Source organism: Nerophis ophidion, linkage group LG26 (genome assembly GCF_033978795.1).
Source record: "Nerophis ophidion isolate RoL-2023_Sa linkage group LG26, RoL_Noph_v1.0, whole genome shotgun sequence".
NCBI lineage: Eukaryota > Metazoa > Chordata > Actinopteri > Syngnathiformes > Syngnathidae > Nerophis > Nerophis ophidion.
This window is the reverse complement of record NC_084636.1, coordinates 24,658,078-24,671,706: the sequence shown is the minus strand read 5'-3', so window position 1 is coordinate 24,671,706 and position 13,629 is coordinate 24,658,078. Positions and strand designations below refer to the sequence as shown.

Genomic DNA, 13,629 nt, shown 5'->3' with positions numbered 1-13,629 from the left:
GATTTTGACTGTGTGCAAGACGGAAATAAAAAGCCACAATTTGCAACTAATCACTGGACTCGTCATTTTGCCATAGAGTCCAGAATTGTGAAGACCCACCCCGAGAATCCATTGGCCATGGAGAAGTGTCTCCCCTGCGCTCCTTGACTACGGTCTAGGCGCCGGAAGTAGGAAAGGTGCAACAACTTTATAAGAAATACATTGGCATCAAAAACCCGTAGCTTGCTAGCTTGTGCACGCTAGCCTTCTGAAACTCTTATTTTGTTAGCACAGCCAGGATGAAGCAGGGCTTTTATGGTGAAGACAGGAACTGTGCAGTCGGTCTTTAGAATTTTGAAAGCAGGTACGGCCCAAGAGTCTGTTGAAATAAAAAGTGTTTCTCTCTGTCCTGTCAGTGATTTTTTCTTAATAATGAGCTTGCAGCAGCCAGCGTCATCTCACCAGGTCCTCGGGTGCTGAGAATGTCAAACAACTGACGAAAGTGGAGTCTTTGTGAAGATTGATGATTGCTCATTTTTATATCTATTTTTTTTAATGCCTGGCTTGCGATCGACTGACACACCCTCCGCGATCGACCGGTAGCTCGCGATCGACGTATTGCCCACCCCTGATCTAGAGTTTAAATAATCTGCTGCAAACATGCACGTCTCTCACAATAATTTTGAACTTAACTTGTGGGTCACCAGTTCAATTGCCCAAATGATGAAAAAGAAAGGACATAAATGAAACCTTGAAGAACACCACTAGTATACATTATTTTTTGGACCATAGGGCGCATCGGATTATAAGGCGCACTGCCGATGAGTGGGTCTAGCCAGGTCTTTTTTTCATACAAAAGGCGCACCGGGTTATACGGCGCATTAAAGGGGTCATATTATGATTTTTTCTTAATGGAAAACACTTCCTTGTGGTCTACATAACATGTAATGGTGATTACATGGTCAAAATGTTGCATAGATTGTGTTTTACAGATCATTTTCTAGTAGCTTTCTGAGCATCTCTTCAGGATGCGCCGTTTTGTGGGCGGTCTTAATTACGTGGCTCGCCTTCGACAGCGTCTTCTCCCCGTCATCTTTGTTGCAGCGGTGTAGCGTGCAAGGACGGGAGTGGAAGGAGTTTTAAAAGATGGAGCTGACTGTTTTAATGACATACAGACTTTACTTAAGTCAATAACGGAGCAGCATCGTATCATCCGTGGCTCAATAAAGCAACATCAACGCCGGAAATGTGTCCAGTGAAAAGCCATCCGACCAGAACCCTCTAATAACTAAAGTTCCATGGGTGAATGATGTAAACCCGCTACAGTTATTAGCGCTTTGATGGCTGGTCTACTGACAGATATAAGTAAGAACGTTATGCTACTTTATATTAGAAATGCTAACAGCGGAAGATGAATGTCCCATAAAAAGGTCGAAAAAAAGTGGAAGCTTATGACTACGGTGGCGCCACGGACTACAATGACGGAGACGCGCACATTTTCAGGACTTATGTTGATCCCAAATACACTGCAGCAGGTACCAGAAAGAAAAGTTGCTTTTGCATAATATTGCGAAACAAAACGGCAGGTAATATGTCTGCTAATAAGTGCCATTCTGTGTTCCTTATACACACACAACATAATACTACTCGTATTTTTAATGCGCCAACAATCCATCAAAGGGTGCGGTTTCATAGTTTACCAAAGTTTTACTAAAAAAACTGGGGAGGGAGCGCATATTTCACGACTATGTAGACCTATTTGCTCGAAGTGACGAATATTTATTCGAACTCTTTAGGATACCTCAGCAGTCCCCCCTTTCTTAAACTTACGTTTTGACATTCTATATTCCCCCGCGGGATAATACGAATTTCTTTTTTGCAATCTGTTTTTTGTTTTCTCCGCGTGTTTGATGTTCAGCTTTTCCGCCGGAATTGTGCCCCTATATGGGGAATTAAGGGTGTTTACCTATGCAAATTACGGAATTAAGAGTGTTTACATATGCATATCGGGGAAATAAGGGTGTGTTTATATGCAAATTATGATAGATACGCACACGCTAACCATTTGGCATTGAGCAACTTAAGAGCATCAGGTGGGAACAATTTGGCCGTTTAAGAACACGTCATGAATTTGAATGGACTACTATTAGGAAATCACTTAGGAAGAAAGATAGGAGGAAAGGTCAGGAACTTATTGCTGAACAGGGGCCCACTGATCTTACCTCATGCAAACAGGTGTATTGAACGTGGTATGGAGCGACCGTCTCCTCGCCCTTGATCTCTACATTGATGTGCATCCTAATGGCCCCCGACACAGCTGATTTGTCAGTGCGCTTGTCTGACGAAAGCGAAAGACCAGCAGAGGGATGTTAGAAGTCACTGGGTGACATCACACTGCAGTGCGACTCACCCAAGTTGTACCACACGTCCATCTCCCCACTCAGCGTGCGGACCTCGATGATGGTTTGCCCCAGGAAGTCGTCAGACTCGCGCTTGAACTTCTGCTTCACTCTGGACTTAATGTCGTCGTCCTCGTCCCACACGCGCACCTTGATGCGGTCAGAAGAATTGTGGCATTCGCTGCACGCACACGACAAAATCCAAGAGTTCCTTAGACACGGTTTAAAAATATCAGATTATTGTTTTAGGTGAGGACCTACAAATTGAAAGTCTCCTCCCAGACAGGGTTGAGGTTGCCATAGATGGTTTTGGTCCTCTTTTTGGTCTTTCCAACCTGGACGGTGACATAGGGATCACTAGAACCAGTTTTATCCTTGGCTTGTAAACCTTGGGCGCACAACACTGGAAGAGGGAATAAGAATAAGTGCGTGTGATGTCACAGCGTTGACTAACTTCAGTCCAATCTAGCCGCTCACCTGTGATGCTAATCTTGGCCGACCACTTGGATGTGCCGTCGAGCACGCTCTGTTTGATCTGCTTCATCTGCGTGCCGTGGGTTGGCTTGGGGACAGAGAAGACCTCCTGAATGAGCTCAAAGATCTCCGGTTTGTTCCTCTCGCGGATTTTCATGCGGTCTTTGAGGACCATGATGATGTTCTGAGTTCGGTCCTCCGCGCCATGTTTGGAGCTCTTCTCCGCGGCCCCTGGTCAGTGGGCAAAAGGGAGAAAGAATGACACATTTACAAACCCCAAAACCAGTGAAGTTGGCACGTTGTGTAATTCGTAAATTTAAAACAGAATACAATGATTTGCAAATCCGTTTTAACTTAAATTTAACTGGATAGACTGCAAAGACAAGACATTTAATGTTCGAATCTCAAAAACTATTTTTTTGGGACAAATATTAATTACCTTAGAGTTTATTGGCAGCAATACATTGCAAAAAAGTTGGCTTAGGGGCATTTTTACCACTGTGTTATATGGCCTTTCCTTTTAACAACACTCTGTAAACGTTTGGGAACTGAGGAGACCAATTTTTGAAGCTTTTCAGGTGGAATTATTTCCCATTCTTGCTTGATGTACAGCTTAAGTTGTTCAACAGTCCGGGGTCTCCGTTGTGGTATTTTAAGCTTCACAATGTGCCACACGTTTTCAATGGGAGAAAGGTTTGGACTACAGGCAGGCCAGTATAGTACCCACACTCTTTTATTATGAAGCCACGCTGTTATAATACGTGGCTTGGTATTGACAACGTTGCTTGAATGGCAACAAAAGTTGCTCCAAAATCTGTATGTATTATTAATGGTGCCTTCACAGATGTGCCTTGGGCACTAATACACCCCCATACCATCACAGATGCTCGCTTTTGAACTTTGTGCCTATAACAATGGTTCTTTTACTATTTGGTCCGGAGGACATGACGTCCACAGTTTCCAAAAACAATTGGAAATGTGTACTTGTCACACCCCAGAACACTTTTCCAATTTGCATCAATCCATCTTAGATGGGCTCGGCCCCAGCATTTCCGGGTGTTGTTGATAAATGGCTTTTGCTTTGCATTGTTGAGTTTTAACTTGCACTTACAGATGTAGAGACAAACTGTAGTTACTGACAGTAGTTTTCTGAAGTGTTTTTGAGCCCATGTGGTGATATCTTTTACACACTGATGTCGCTTTTTCATGCAGTACCACCTGAGGGCTCAAAGGTCCGTAATATCATCGTTTACGTGCAGTGATTTCTAAAGATTCTCTGAACCTTTTGATTAAATTACGGACCATAGATGGTGAAATCCTTAAATTCCTTGCAATAGCTCGTTGAGAAATATTGTTCTTAAACTGTTGGACAATTTGCTCACACGTGTTCACAAAATGGTGACCCTCGCCCCATCCTTTTTTGTGAATGACTGAGCATTTCATGGAAGCTGCTTTTATACCCAATCATGGCACCCACCTGTTCCCAATTAGCCTATTCACCTGTGGGATGATCCATATCAGTGTTTGACGAGCATTCCTCAACTACCTCAGTCTTTTTTGGCACTAGTGCCAACTTTTTTAGAACATGTTGCAGGGATCAAATTCCAAATGAGCTAATATTAGCAAAAAATACATTTCTGTAGTTTGAACGTTAAGTATATTGTCTTTGCAGTCTATTCAATTTAGTATAGGTTAAAAAGATTTGCAAATCATTGTATTTTGTTTTTATTTACGATTTACACAACGTGCCAACTTCACTGGTTTTGGGGTTTGTGCAATGCACTGGCATAAGAAAGGGCTGTTAATTAAAGTACAGGACATATTGTTGGGTACACCAATCAAATAAGATCCAATGCAAGAGTTGGACAATAGTGTTTCACTCCAGTCCTGTAGGTGGCGGTAATGCACATTACAAAGTGGGTGTGACCACCTCCAATACTTTTTTCACTGCAATTCCATCATGTGGATTTGATAGGTCAAATGGCCCCAATCGGAGCAGACTGTAACGGCAAAAAGTATAAAATATTTTTACAATCTGCACCTTAATTAATACTTCCACGAAAATGTTGTGTTTTTTTAACAGTTTGAATTCAAATTAGCACATTCCTACAGCGCCATTTAAAACAAAGTCCTGGAAAATTAGTCCTAAACAGTCTTTGAAAAAAAAAAACTTTTTTTAAAATCAGCTCTCTCTATTTTTTAGCAGGTGTATCTAATGTTGAGGCCGGTGAGTGCATTTAACATTGCCTGGTGAAGTCCAGCACAAAAAACAAGGAGAGGGAAGTAAATGAAATCACATTTCATGAGGGACACGTTTGCAGAGCTATAAAACGCTGAGTAACCGAGGTGGATGTCAGCAAAAGAAGAATAGTTTTTAATATCCCCTCCAGAAGAGAAACAATAAAATTGAACATGAGGTTCGGATATGAATGTATAATTCATATCTGTTGGGAATATTTGTGCTATATTGTTGCCCACAAGGACCATGTCTGAGAGTTATCTTTCTTACTTTGCAGACAGTCAGCATTGAGCAGATCCTGGCATTTCTCGTGGCATTTGACCCCGCACTCTGTGCAGCGCATGCCCTGCCGAGCGATGCCCCACAGCAGACCCTCGCACTCGTAGCAGTAGGTAGGGGTGGTGGCCGTCCAAACCTCGAAATTGTGCGGAGTCGTGCAGGAGATGGGATAGATGAGAGCCTGGAGGGTCTTCTTGTAGACATGACTCTTCTGCAAAGGAAGACGTGGTAGTCTTGAGGGTTAAAGTTTTGTTGTGTGGTTAATTTTATCAGGCATAATTTTCTGATAGGATTGGAAGTAGCATGTGTTTTTATTTGGTCACATAGTACTTTAAACAGTGTTTTCTACCAAGGTGAAAGGGCACGTGTCCGTCCGCAGTGCTGCAGACAGTTCTCAAGATAGTGGGAATCCCACAAGGAAGTAGGTGTCGGGTTAAGAAGGAAGATTAGAGACCTTAGCAACATCCGGTAGAAGGTCCACAAAAAAAGGGACAGAGGACAGGGGTCGAAGGTTACCGGACCCAAATCATTCACAGAAAATAGACTAAGCAGCAAACTGGGTGTTAACCAGACTGATCGGCACCAAGACTAGACCCACAAAGAGTGGTGGTCTACAGCAGTGGTTCTCAACCTTTTTTCGGTGATGTACCCCCTGTGGACATTTTTTAAATTCAAGTACCCCCTAATCAGAGCAAAGCATTTTTGGTTGAAAAAAAGAGATAAAAAAGTGAAATACAGCACTATGTCATCAGTCTCTGATTTTTTAAATTGCACAACAGTGCAAAATATTGCTCATTTGTAGTGGTCTTTCTTGAACTATTTGGAAAAAAAAGGTATAAAAATAACTAGTAATTCAATTCTAAATAAAGATTTCTACACATAGAAGTAATCATCAACTTAAAGTGCCCTCTTTGGGGATCGTAATAGAGAGCCGTTTGGATTCATGAACTTAATTCTAAACATTTTTTCACATAAAAAGAAATCTTTAACATCAATATTTATGGAAGATGTCCACAAAAAATCTAGCTGTCAACACTGAATATTGCATTGTTGTATTTCTTTTCCCAGTTTATGAACTTACATTCATATTTTGTTGAAATATTATTCAATAAACATATTTATAAAGGATTTTTGAATTATTGCTATTTTTAGAATATTTTTGAAAAATCTGAAGTACCCCTTGGCATACCTTCAAGTACCCCCAGGGGTACGCGTAACCCCATTTGAGAACCACTGGTCTACAGTAAAGGTATTTAAACAACAGTTGTCCGACAGGACAGCAGAATGAAGGGATTTGGCAATTCTTCTCCTAGAGCTGCAGTTCTAGTCAGAGGCTCGCTGAAACAAAATAAAGCTTTTTGTTCAACGATTGCTCTTGGCATCTCCTTGGCTCATCACCCATCACACGGCCAATGTTTCATACGGAGGAACTAATGTTGAACACCTCTGAGGTTGGACAATTCAGAAGGTGTTCAATATTTGGGAGGAAAATGTCCTCCAAAAGAAACATGCACACAGTTCAATTTGCCGCTAAAGAAGTAACTTCACAAGTAGTTAATTTTTTTGTTTCGATGTTTTTACAAAGGCAAACAATGACAACAATAGAACAGGAAGTGTAACATTTTAGCATAGCTGCTTTGGCTGATCAGCACAATACGGCATTAACAAACATAAAAACAAACATTATAAAAAAATATATCTAAATAGCAACAGTTTCACTGTATGTATGTTTATTTAAATTATGATTTACTGACCAGTTCTTCGTTGTGCAGTGTGCTGGACGTTAGGGCTGAGGTAATGCCGGCCTTCCTGGAGCTCTGGACCAATGACTGATTGACAGGAGAGAGGGGAGTTCCTCAAAAATATTTCAGTTAAGCAATAATATTGTGGTAATAATGACTGGTGGAATTTATTCAGAAAACAAGCAGTGTTCACTCACCATAGCCTGCGGCATTAACATGAAGGTGGGAAGAAAAAGGGAGATTTGAAAAAAATAAATATCTATGGCATGATGTGTAAATATCATACATTATTTACAGCAGGGGTGTCAAACATACAGAACAGATTTTATCCAGCCCGCGGGATGAGTGTGCTAAGTATAAAAATGAGTCAGTTTTTGAATGAAAGAAACCGGTGTTCTAGATGTGTCCACTAGATGTCGCAATAGCAATTCTTTGTATTTCTGTAGATGATGCTGCTACATATGTAAAAAAAAAAACACGTTAGTAAACCAGTCGAGGAAAATGAGCAAACTACATAAATAACATCCTGTAATTTTTTATCTTCCTTTTTGACTCCCTTTTTAGACCAGTTGATCTGCCGTTTCTTTTCTTTTTCTCCTATGTCCCACTCTCCCTTGTGGAGGGGGTCCGGTCCGATCCGGTGGCAATGTACTGCTTGCCTGTGTATCGGCTGGGGACATCTCTGCGCTGCTGATCCGCCTCCGCTTGGGATGGTTTCCTGCTGGCTCCGCTGTGAACGGGACTCTCGCTGCTGTGTTGGATCCGCTTTGGACTGGACTCTCGCGACTGTGTTGGATCCATTATGGATTGAACTTTCACAGTATCATGTTAGACCCGCTCGACATCCATTGCTTTCCTCCTCTCCAAGGTTCTCATAGTCATCATTGTCACCGACGTCCCACTGGGTCATTATTGTTACCGATGTCCCACTGGGTGTGAGTTTTCCTTGCCCTTATGTGGGCCTACCGAGGATGTCGTAGTGGTTTGTGCAGCCCTTTGAGACACTAGTGATTTAGGGCTATATAAGTAAACATTGATTGATTGATTGATCTTGATAGAATGAAAAATAACACCAATGAGTTGACTAATGAAGATCATCACGTCAATTATTTAGAAAATATGAATAACGACAAATAAAGATAGAACACTATTAACCGCAACATGTAAATGTAAAATAAAACCCAAAACCATTACGATTTGTACATTTTTAGAACATACCTGTTAAATTTTTAAACAAAGAAAACAATCTGAAGCGGCCTTTATTTTTAAGTTATCGTACCGTGCTGCACACTTGGGAGTAGATTTTTCTCCATGTGGTCCTCGATCTAAAATGGGTTTGACACCCCTGATTTACAGTATTAAATGCATAAACAATTTAAATAAACTACATTGGCTTATTTACATCTTTGCATAGCTCGCTCTGTTAAGGTATTGTAGTTTAAAATACATAGAAAGATGGAAGGGAAAAGAAGGGAAGATCATGAAGAGAATAGCTTGCTGCTGAAGCCGAGCAATAAATGGACAGGAGGGAGTATAAAGAGATTAAACCCACCAGATCTCTGACCAGAGGCATCGCTTTCCTCTTCCTGAGGTCTGGCATGCTGTCGATGCTGTAAAGAGCACCCCCCATCCTGAAGGGAAAGCACGCACCAGTTATAATTGGCTCAGTTGTTAACCTGAGTGTGCATGAATCAATTAGAAAAGGTGAAGAAAAGCTTTGTCACGGTTGTCAGTACTCACCCCGCTGATAATAGCAGAGAGGCGATGCCGACGCTCTCTCCTCGGGCCTGCAGACCACACCAAAGGATGAAAGTGGGAACACAGGTGTATGCGGTGCAAGCTGGGTACCATTAGAGCAATTGCTAAAATATTAAGAAGATTATCATTGTGTCATGTGCGCTGATTACATACAGTACATTTAGCTTGGGTACACATACACTATATTGCCAAAAGTATTTAGCCTCCTGCCTTGACTCACATATGAACTTGAAGTGCCAACCCATTCCTAACCCATAGGGTTCAATATGATGTCGGTCCAACTTTTGCAGCTATTACAGCTTCAACTCTTCTGGGAAGGCTGTCCACAAGGGTGCAGAGTGCGTTTATAGGAATTTTCACCCATTCTTCCAAAAGCGCATTGGTGAGGTCACACACTGATGTTGGTCAAGAAGGCCTGGCTCTCAGTCTCCGTTCAAATTCATCCCAAAGGTGTTCTATCGGGTTCAGGTCAGGACTCTGTGCAGGCCAGTCAAGTTCATCCACACCAGACTCTGTCATCCATGTCTTTATGGATCTTGCTTTGTGCACTGGTGCACAGTCATGTTGGAAGAGGAAGGGGCCCAATCCAAACTGTTCCCACAAGGTTGGGAGCATGGAATTGTCCAAAATGTTTTAGTATCCTTTCACTAGAACTAAGGGGCCAAGCCCAATTCCTGAAAAACAACCCTACACCATAACTCCTCCTCCACCATATTTCACACTTTGCACAATGCAGTCCAAAATGTAATGTTCTCCTGGAAATCTCCAAATCCAGACTGGTCCATCAGATTGCCAGATGGAAAAGAGAACGCGTTTCCACTGCTCTAGAGTCCAGTGCCGATGTGCTTTCCACCACTTCATCCCACATTTTGCATTGGACATGGTGATGTATGGCTTAGATCAAGAACCTATGGCTCTAGAGCCAGATGTGGCTCTTTTGATGACTGCATCTGGCTCTCAGATAAATCTTAGCTGACATTGTTTAACACGGTAAGTAATGAATAATTCCGCTGGTAATCACGATGTTAAAAATAACGTCCATCCATTTCTACCGCTTATTCCCATTTTGGGGTCACGGGGGGCGCCTATCTCAGCTACAATCGGGCGGAAGGCGGGTACACCCTGGCTAAGTCGCCACCTCATCGCAGGGCCAACACAGATAGACAGACAACATTCACACACTAGGGCCCATTTAGTGTTGCCAATCAACCTATCCCCAGGTGCATGTCTTTGGAAGTGGGAGGAAGCCGGAGTACCCGGAGGGAACCCACGCATTCACGGGGAGAACATGCAAACTCCACACAGAAAGATCCCGAGCCTGGGATTGAACCCAGGACTGCAGGACCTTCGTATTGTGAGGCAGACGCACTAACCCCTCTCCCACCGTGAAGCCCGTTAAAAATAACGTTCAAAATATAAAACGTTCTCATGCATTTTAATCCATCCATCCTTCTTTTTTCTACCGCACCTGTTCAAGAAATAACAATGTTATTAAATAGAATTACAAACTCTAAAAATATTGGTCTTACTTAAAAAATGCACGCACTTCGTTGTATTCAGTGTTAAAAAAAATATGATATGGCTCTCAAGGAAATACATTTTAAAATATTTGGCTTTCACTGCTCTCTCAGCCAAAAAGCTTCCCGACCCCTGCCTTAGATGCAGCTGGTCGGCCATGGAAACCCATTCCATGAAGCTCTCTGCCTACTGTACGTGGGCTAATTGGAAGGTCACATGAAGTTTAGAGCTATGTAGCAGCTGACTGTGCAGAAAGTCGGCGACCTCTTTGCACTACGTGCTTTGGACACTTTTTAGCTGAGTTGCTGTTGTTCCCAAACTCTTCCATTTTCTTATAATAAAGCAGACAGTTGACTTTGGAATATTTAATAGATCCACGCTGGAAATCACTGAGCTCCTGAGCGCGGCCCATTCTTTCACAAATGTTTGTAGAAACAGTCTCCATGCCTTAGTGCTTGATTTTATACACCTGTGGCCGGGCCAAGTGATCAGGACACCTGATCCTGTTAATTTGGATGGGTGGCCAAATACTTTTGGCAATATAGTGTACATTTTCTGAAAGCATCAAACAAAGCAGCACAGCAAAGTAAAGTCTGAGGTTTTGTTGGAAACGACACTCAGCACGCTCCAAGCATCTCAAGGAGTTGAACAAAGCACATCACAGCTCAACGAGGTGGTTTAACACACAACAGGCTGTACCTACCTGAGGATCTGCTCCAGCCAGGGGAGAGTCAGAATGGACAACATGCAAATCGCTATGAGGATGGCAAACAACTGAAAAGAAAATAATGAAATGGCAAAAAAAAGGCTGGGGGTAAACAGAAACCATTGCATAAACACATATAATCCACTGTTGTAAACTACAGGAGAAACTCCAGACCATTCCACGGAAGCTGGTAAAAACCATGCAGGAACAGAACTTTTAAACAATCATTATGACAGTAACCTTTCACTCCAGAGGAGAGTATGGTTAGTTTCTGTGCACACACAGATAAACACACACATGCACCCAAGCTGTACCTCTTGCAACTGTAGCCGCACTCTGCTGAACAACCGGAGCCAGTTGGCTTTGGCTCTCGCAGGACCAGGTTCCATAAGTTCCCTCTTTGGGAAACTGAGATTCAAGATAAGAAATGTGTTATTAATCGTAGTTGTGTACATGATTGCACCTAATGTCATGATTATTGATTATTTGAAACTAAACTACTAGACCTTTAACATACAGTTCTTATACTGGATGTAGTGTTGTCCCGATACCAATATTTTGGTGCCTATACCAAAATTATTTCAATACTTTTTGGCAATTTTCTAAATAAAGGGGACCACAAAAAAAGTGCATTATTGGCTTTATTATAACAAAAACTCTTAAGGTACATTAAACATATGTTTCTTATTGCAAGTTTATCCTTAAAAAAATAGTGAACATACTAGACAACTTGTATTTTATTACTAAGTAAGCAAACAAAGGCACCTAATTTAGCTGCTGACGTATGCAGTAACATTTTGTGTCATTCATCATTCTATTATTTTGTCCACATTATTAAGGACCAGTGGTAGAAAATTAATTATTCATCTACTTGTTTATTTACTGTTCAATCAATCAATCAATCAATCAATGTTTATTTATATAGCCCCAAATCACAAATGTCTCAAAGGACTGCACAAATCATCACGACTACAACATCCTCGGAAGAACCCACAAAAGGGCAAGGAAAACTCACACCCAGTGGGCAGGGAGAATTCACATTCAGTGGGACGCCAGTGACAATGCTGACTATGAGAAACCTTGGAGAGCACCTCAGATGTGGGCAACCCCCCCCCCTCTAGGGGACCGAAAGCAATGGATGTCGAGCGGGTCTAACATGATACTGTGGAAGTTCAATCCATAGTGGCTCCAACACAGCCGCGAGAGTTCAGTTCAAAGCGGATCCAAGACAGCAGCAAGAGTCCCGTCCACAGGAGACCATCTCAAGCGGAGGCGGATCAGCAGCGTAGAGATGTCCCCAATCGATACAGGCGAGCGGTCCATCCTGGGTCTCGACTCTGGACAGCCAGTACTTCATCCATGGTTATCGGACCGGACCCCCTCCACTGTTAATATCTGCTTACTTTCTCTTTTATCATCTTCTATCTACACTTCTTTTAACATGTAATAATCACTTATTCTTCTGTTGTTTGATACTTTACATTAGTTTTGGATGATGTCACAAATTTAGGTATCCAAGTAGTTACAGGATCATACATTGGTCGTATTCAAAGTCCTCGTGTGTCCAGGGACATATTTACTCAGTTTATAAACATGATATAAATTAAAAAAAAATGATTTTGTGATAGTTGATTGGCAACACTAAATTGGCCCTAGTATTTGAATGTGAGTGTGAATGTTGTCTATCTATCTGTGTTGGCCCTGCGATAAGGTGGCGACTTGTCCAGGGTGTACCCTGCCTTCCGCCCGATTGTAGCTGAGATAGGTGCCAGCGCCCCCCCCCCCCCCCCCCCGACTCCAAAAGGGAATAAGCGGTAGAAAATGGATGGATGGATGGATTTTGTGATGCTAAAAAATATCAATGTCATCATAGTAGTATCGACTAGATACACTACTGTACTTGGTATAATTACAGTGGATGTTAGGTATAGATCCACCAATGGTGTTAGTTTACATTTTGACACCGGTGAGCTAGGGTGTGTAATGAAGCATGTTTAGCTATTCCTCGTCGCCATGGAGGTGAGGATTAGTGATATAGAAGTAGCTAAAACAATGCAGACTGGGGCTGGACTTTAGCCGCTAGCTAGCTAGCCATGTGTTACAGCAGTGGTCCCCAACCTTTTTGTAGCTGCGGACCGGTCAACGCTTGATAATTTGTCCCGCGGCCCGGCCGGGGGGTGGAGTGGGGATTTTTCTTTCTCTTTGTCATGAAAAAGGGAGGTTTTTGTCATGAAAAATTTAGTTTTTTTGGGTGGGTGCACTACTTGTAAGTGTATCTTGTGTTTTTTATGTTGTTTTAATTTAAAAAATATATATATATATTTTTTAATTAAAAAGACATTTAAAATTAATAACAAATTATTCTGCGGCCCGGTGGTTGGGGATCACTGTCTTACAGCACGTCTTCCTGAGGGGGTTTCAGTGTTATAACTTCATCTTACTCTGAGATGCTACCTCAGTAGAAGCATTTAAGTCTCACCTTAAAACTCATCTGTATACTCTAGCCTTTAAATAGACCTCCTTTTTAGACCAGTT

At 42.0% G+C, this 13,629-nt stretch overlaps 1 protein-coding gene across 1 annotated transcript in view; it reads right to left on the bottom strand.

The window, feature by feature from the left end:
* Window positions 1–13,629, bottom strand: part of LOC133543606 (protein unc-13 homolog A-like) — a 123,900-nt gene that overhangs the window by 93,388 nt on the left and 16,883 nt on the right. The window contains exons 7-15 of the mRNA XM_061888284.1: window positions 11,409–11,502; window positions 8,853–8,899; window positions 8,665–8,743; window positions 7,125–7,199; window positions 5,362–5,581; window positions 2,856–3,083; window positions 2,640–2,781; window positions 2,390–2,559; window positions 2,202–2,317 (exon numbers count right to left, since the gene is read on the bottom strand). Of these exons, the coding sequence (XP_061744268.1) occupies window positions 2,202–2,317; window positions 2,390–2,559; window positions 2,640–2,781; window positions 2,856–3,083; window positions 5,362–5,581; window positions 7,125–7,199; window positions 8,665–8,743; window positions 8,853–8,899; window positions 11,409–11,502 (1,171 nt within the window). The remainder of the gene's footprint in view (window positions 1–2,201; window positions 2,318–2,389; window positions 2,560–2,639; window positions 2,782–2,855; window positions 3,084–5,361; window positions 5,582–7,124; window positions 7,200–8,664; window positions 8,744–8,852; window positions 8,900–11,408; window positions 11,503–13,629) is intronic.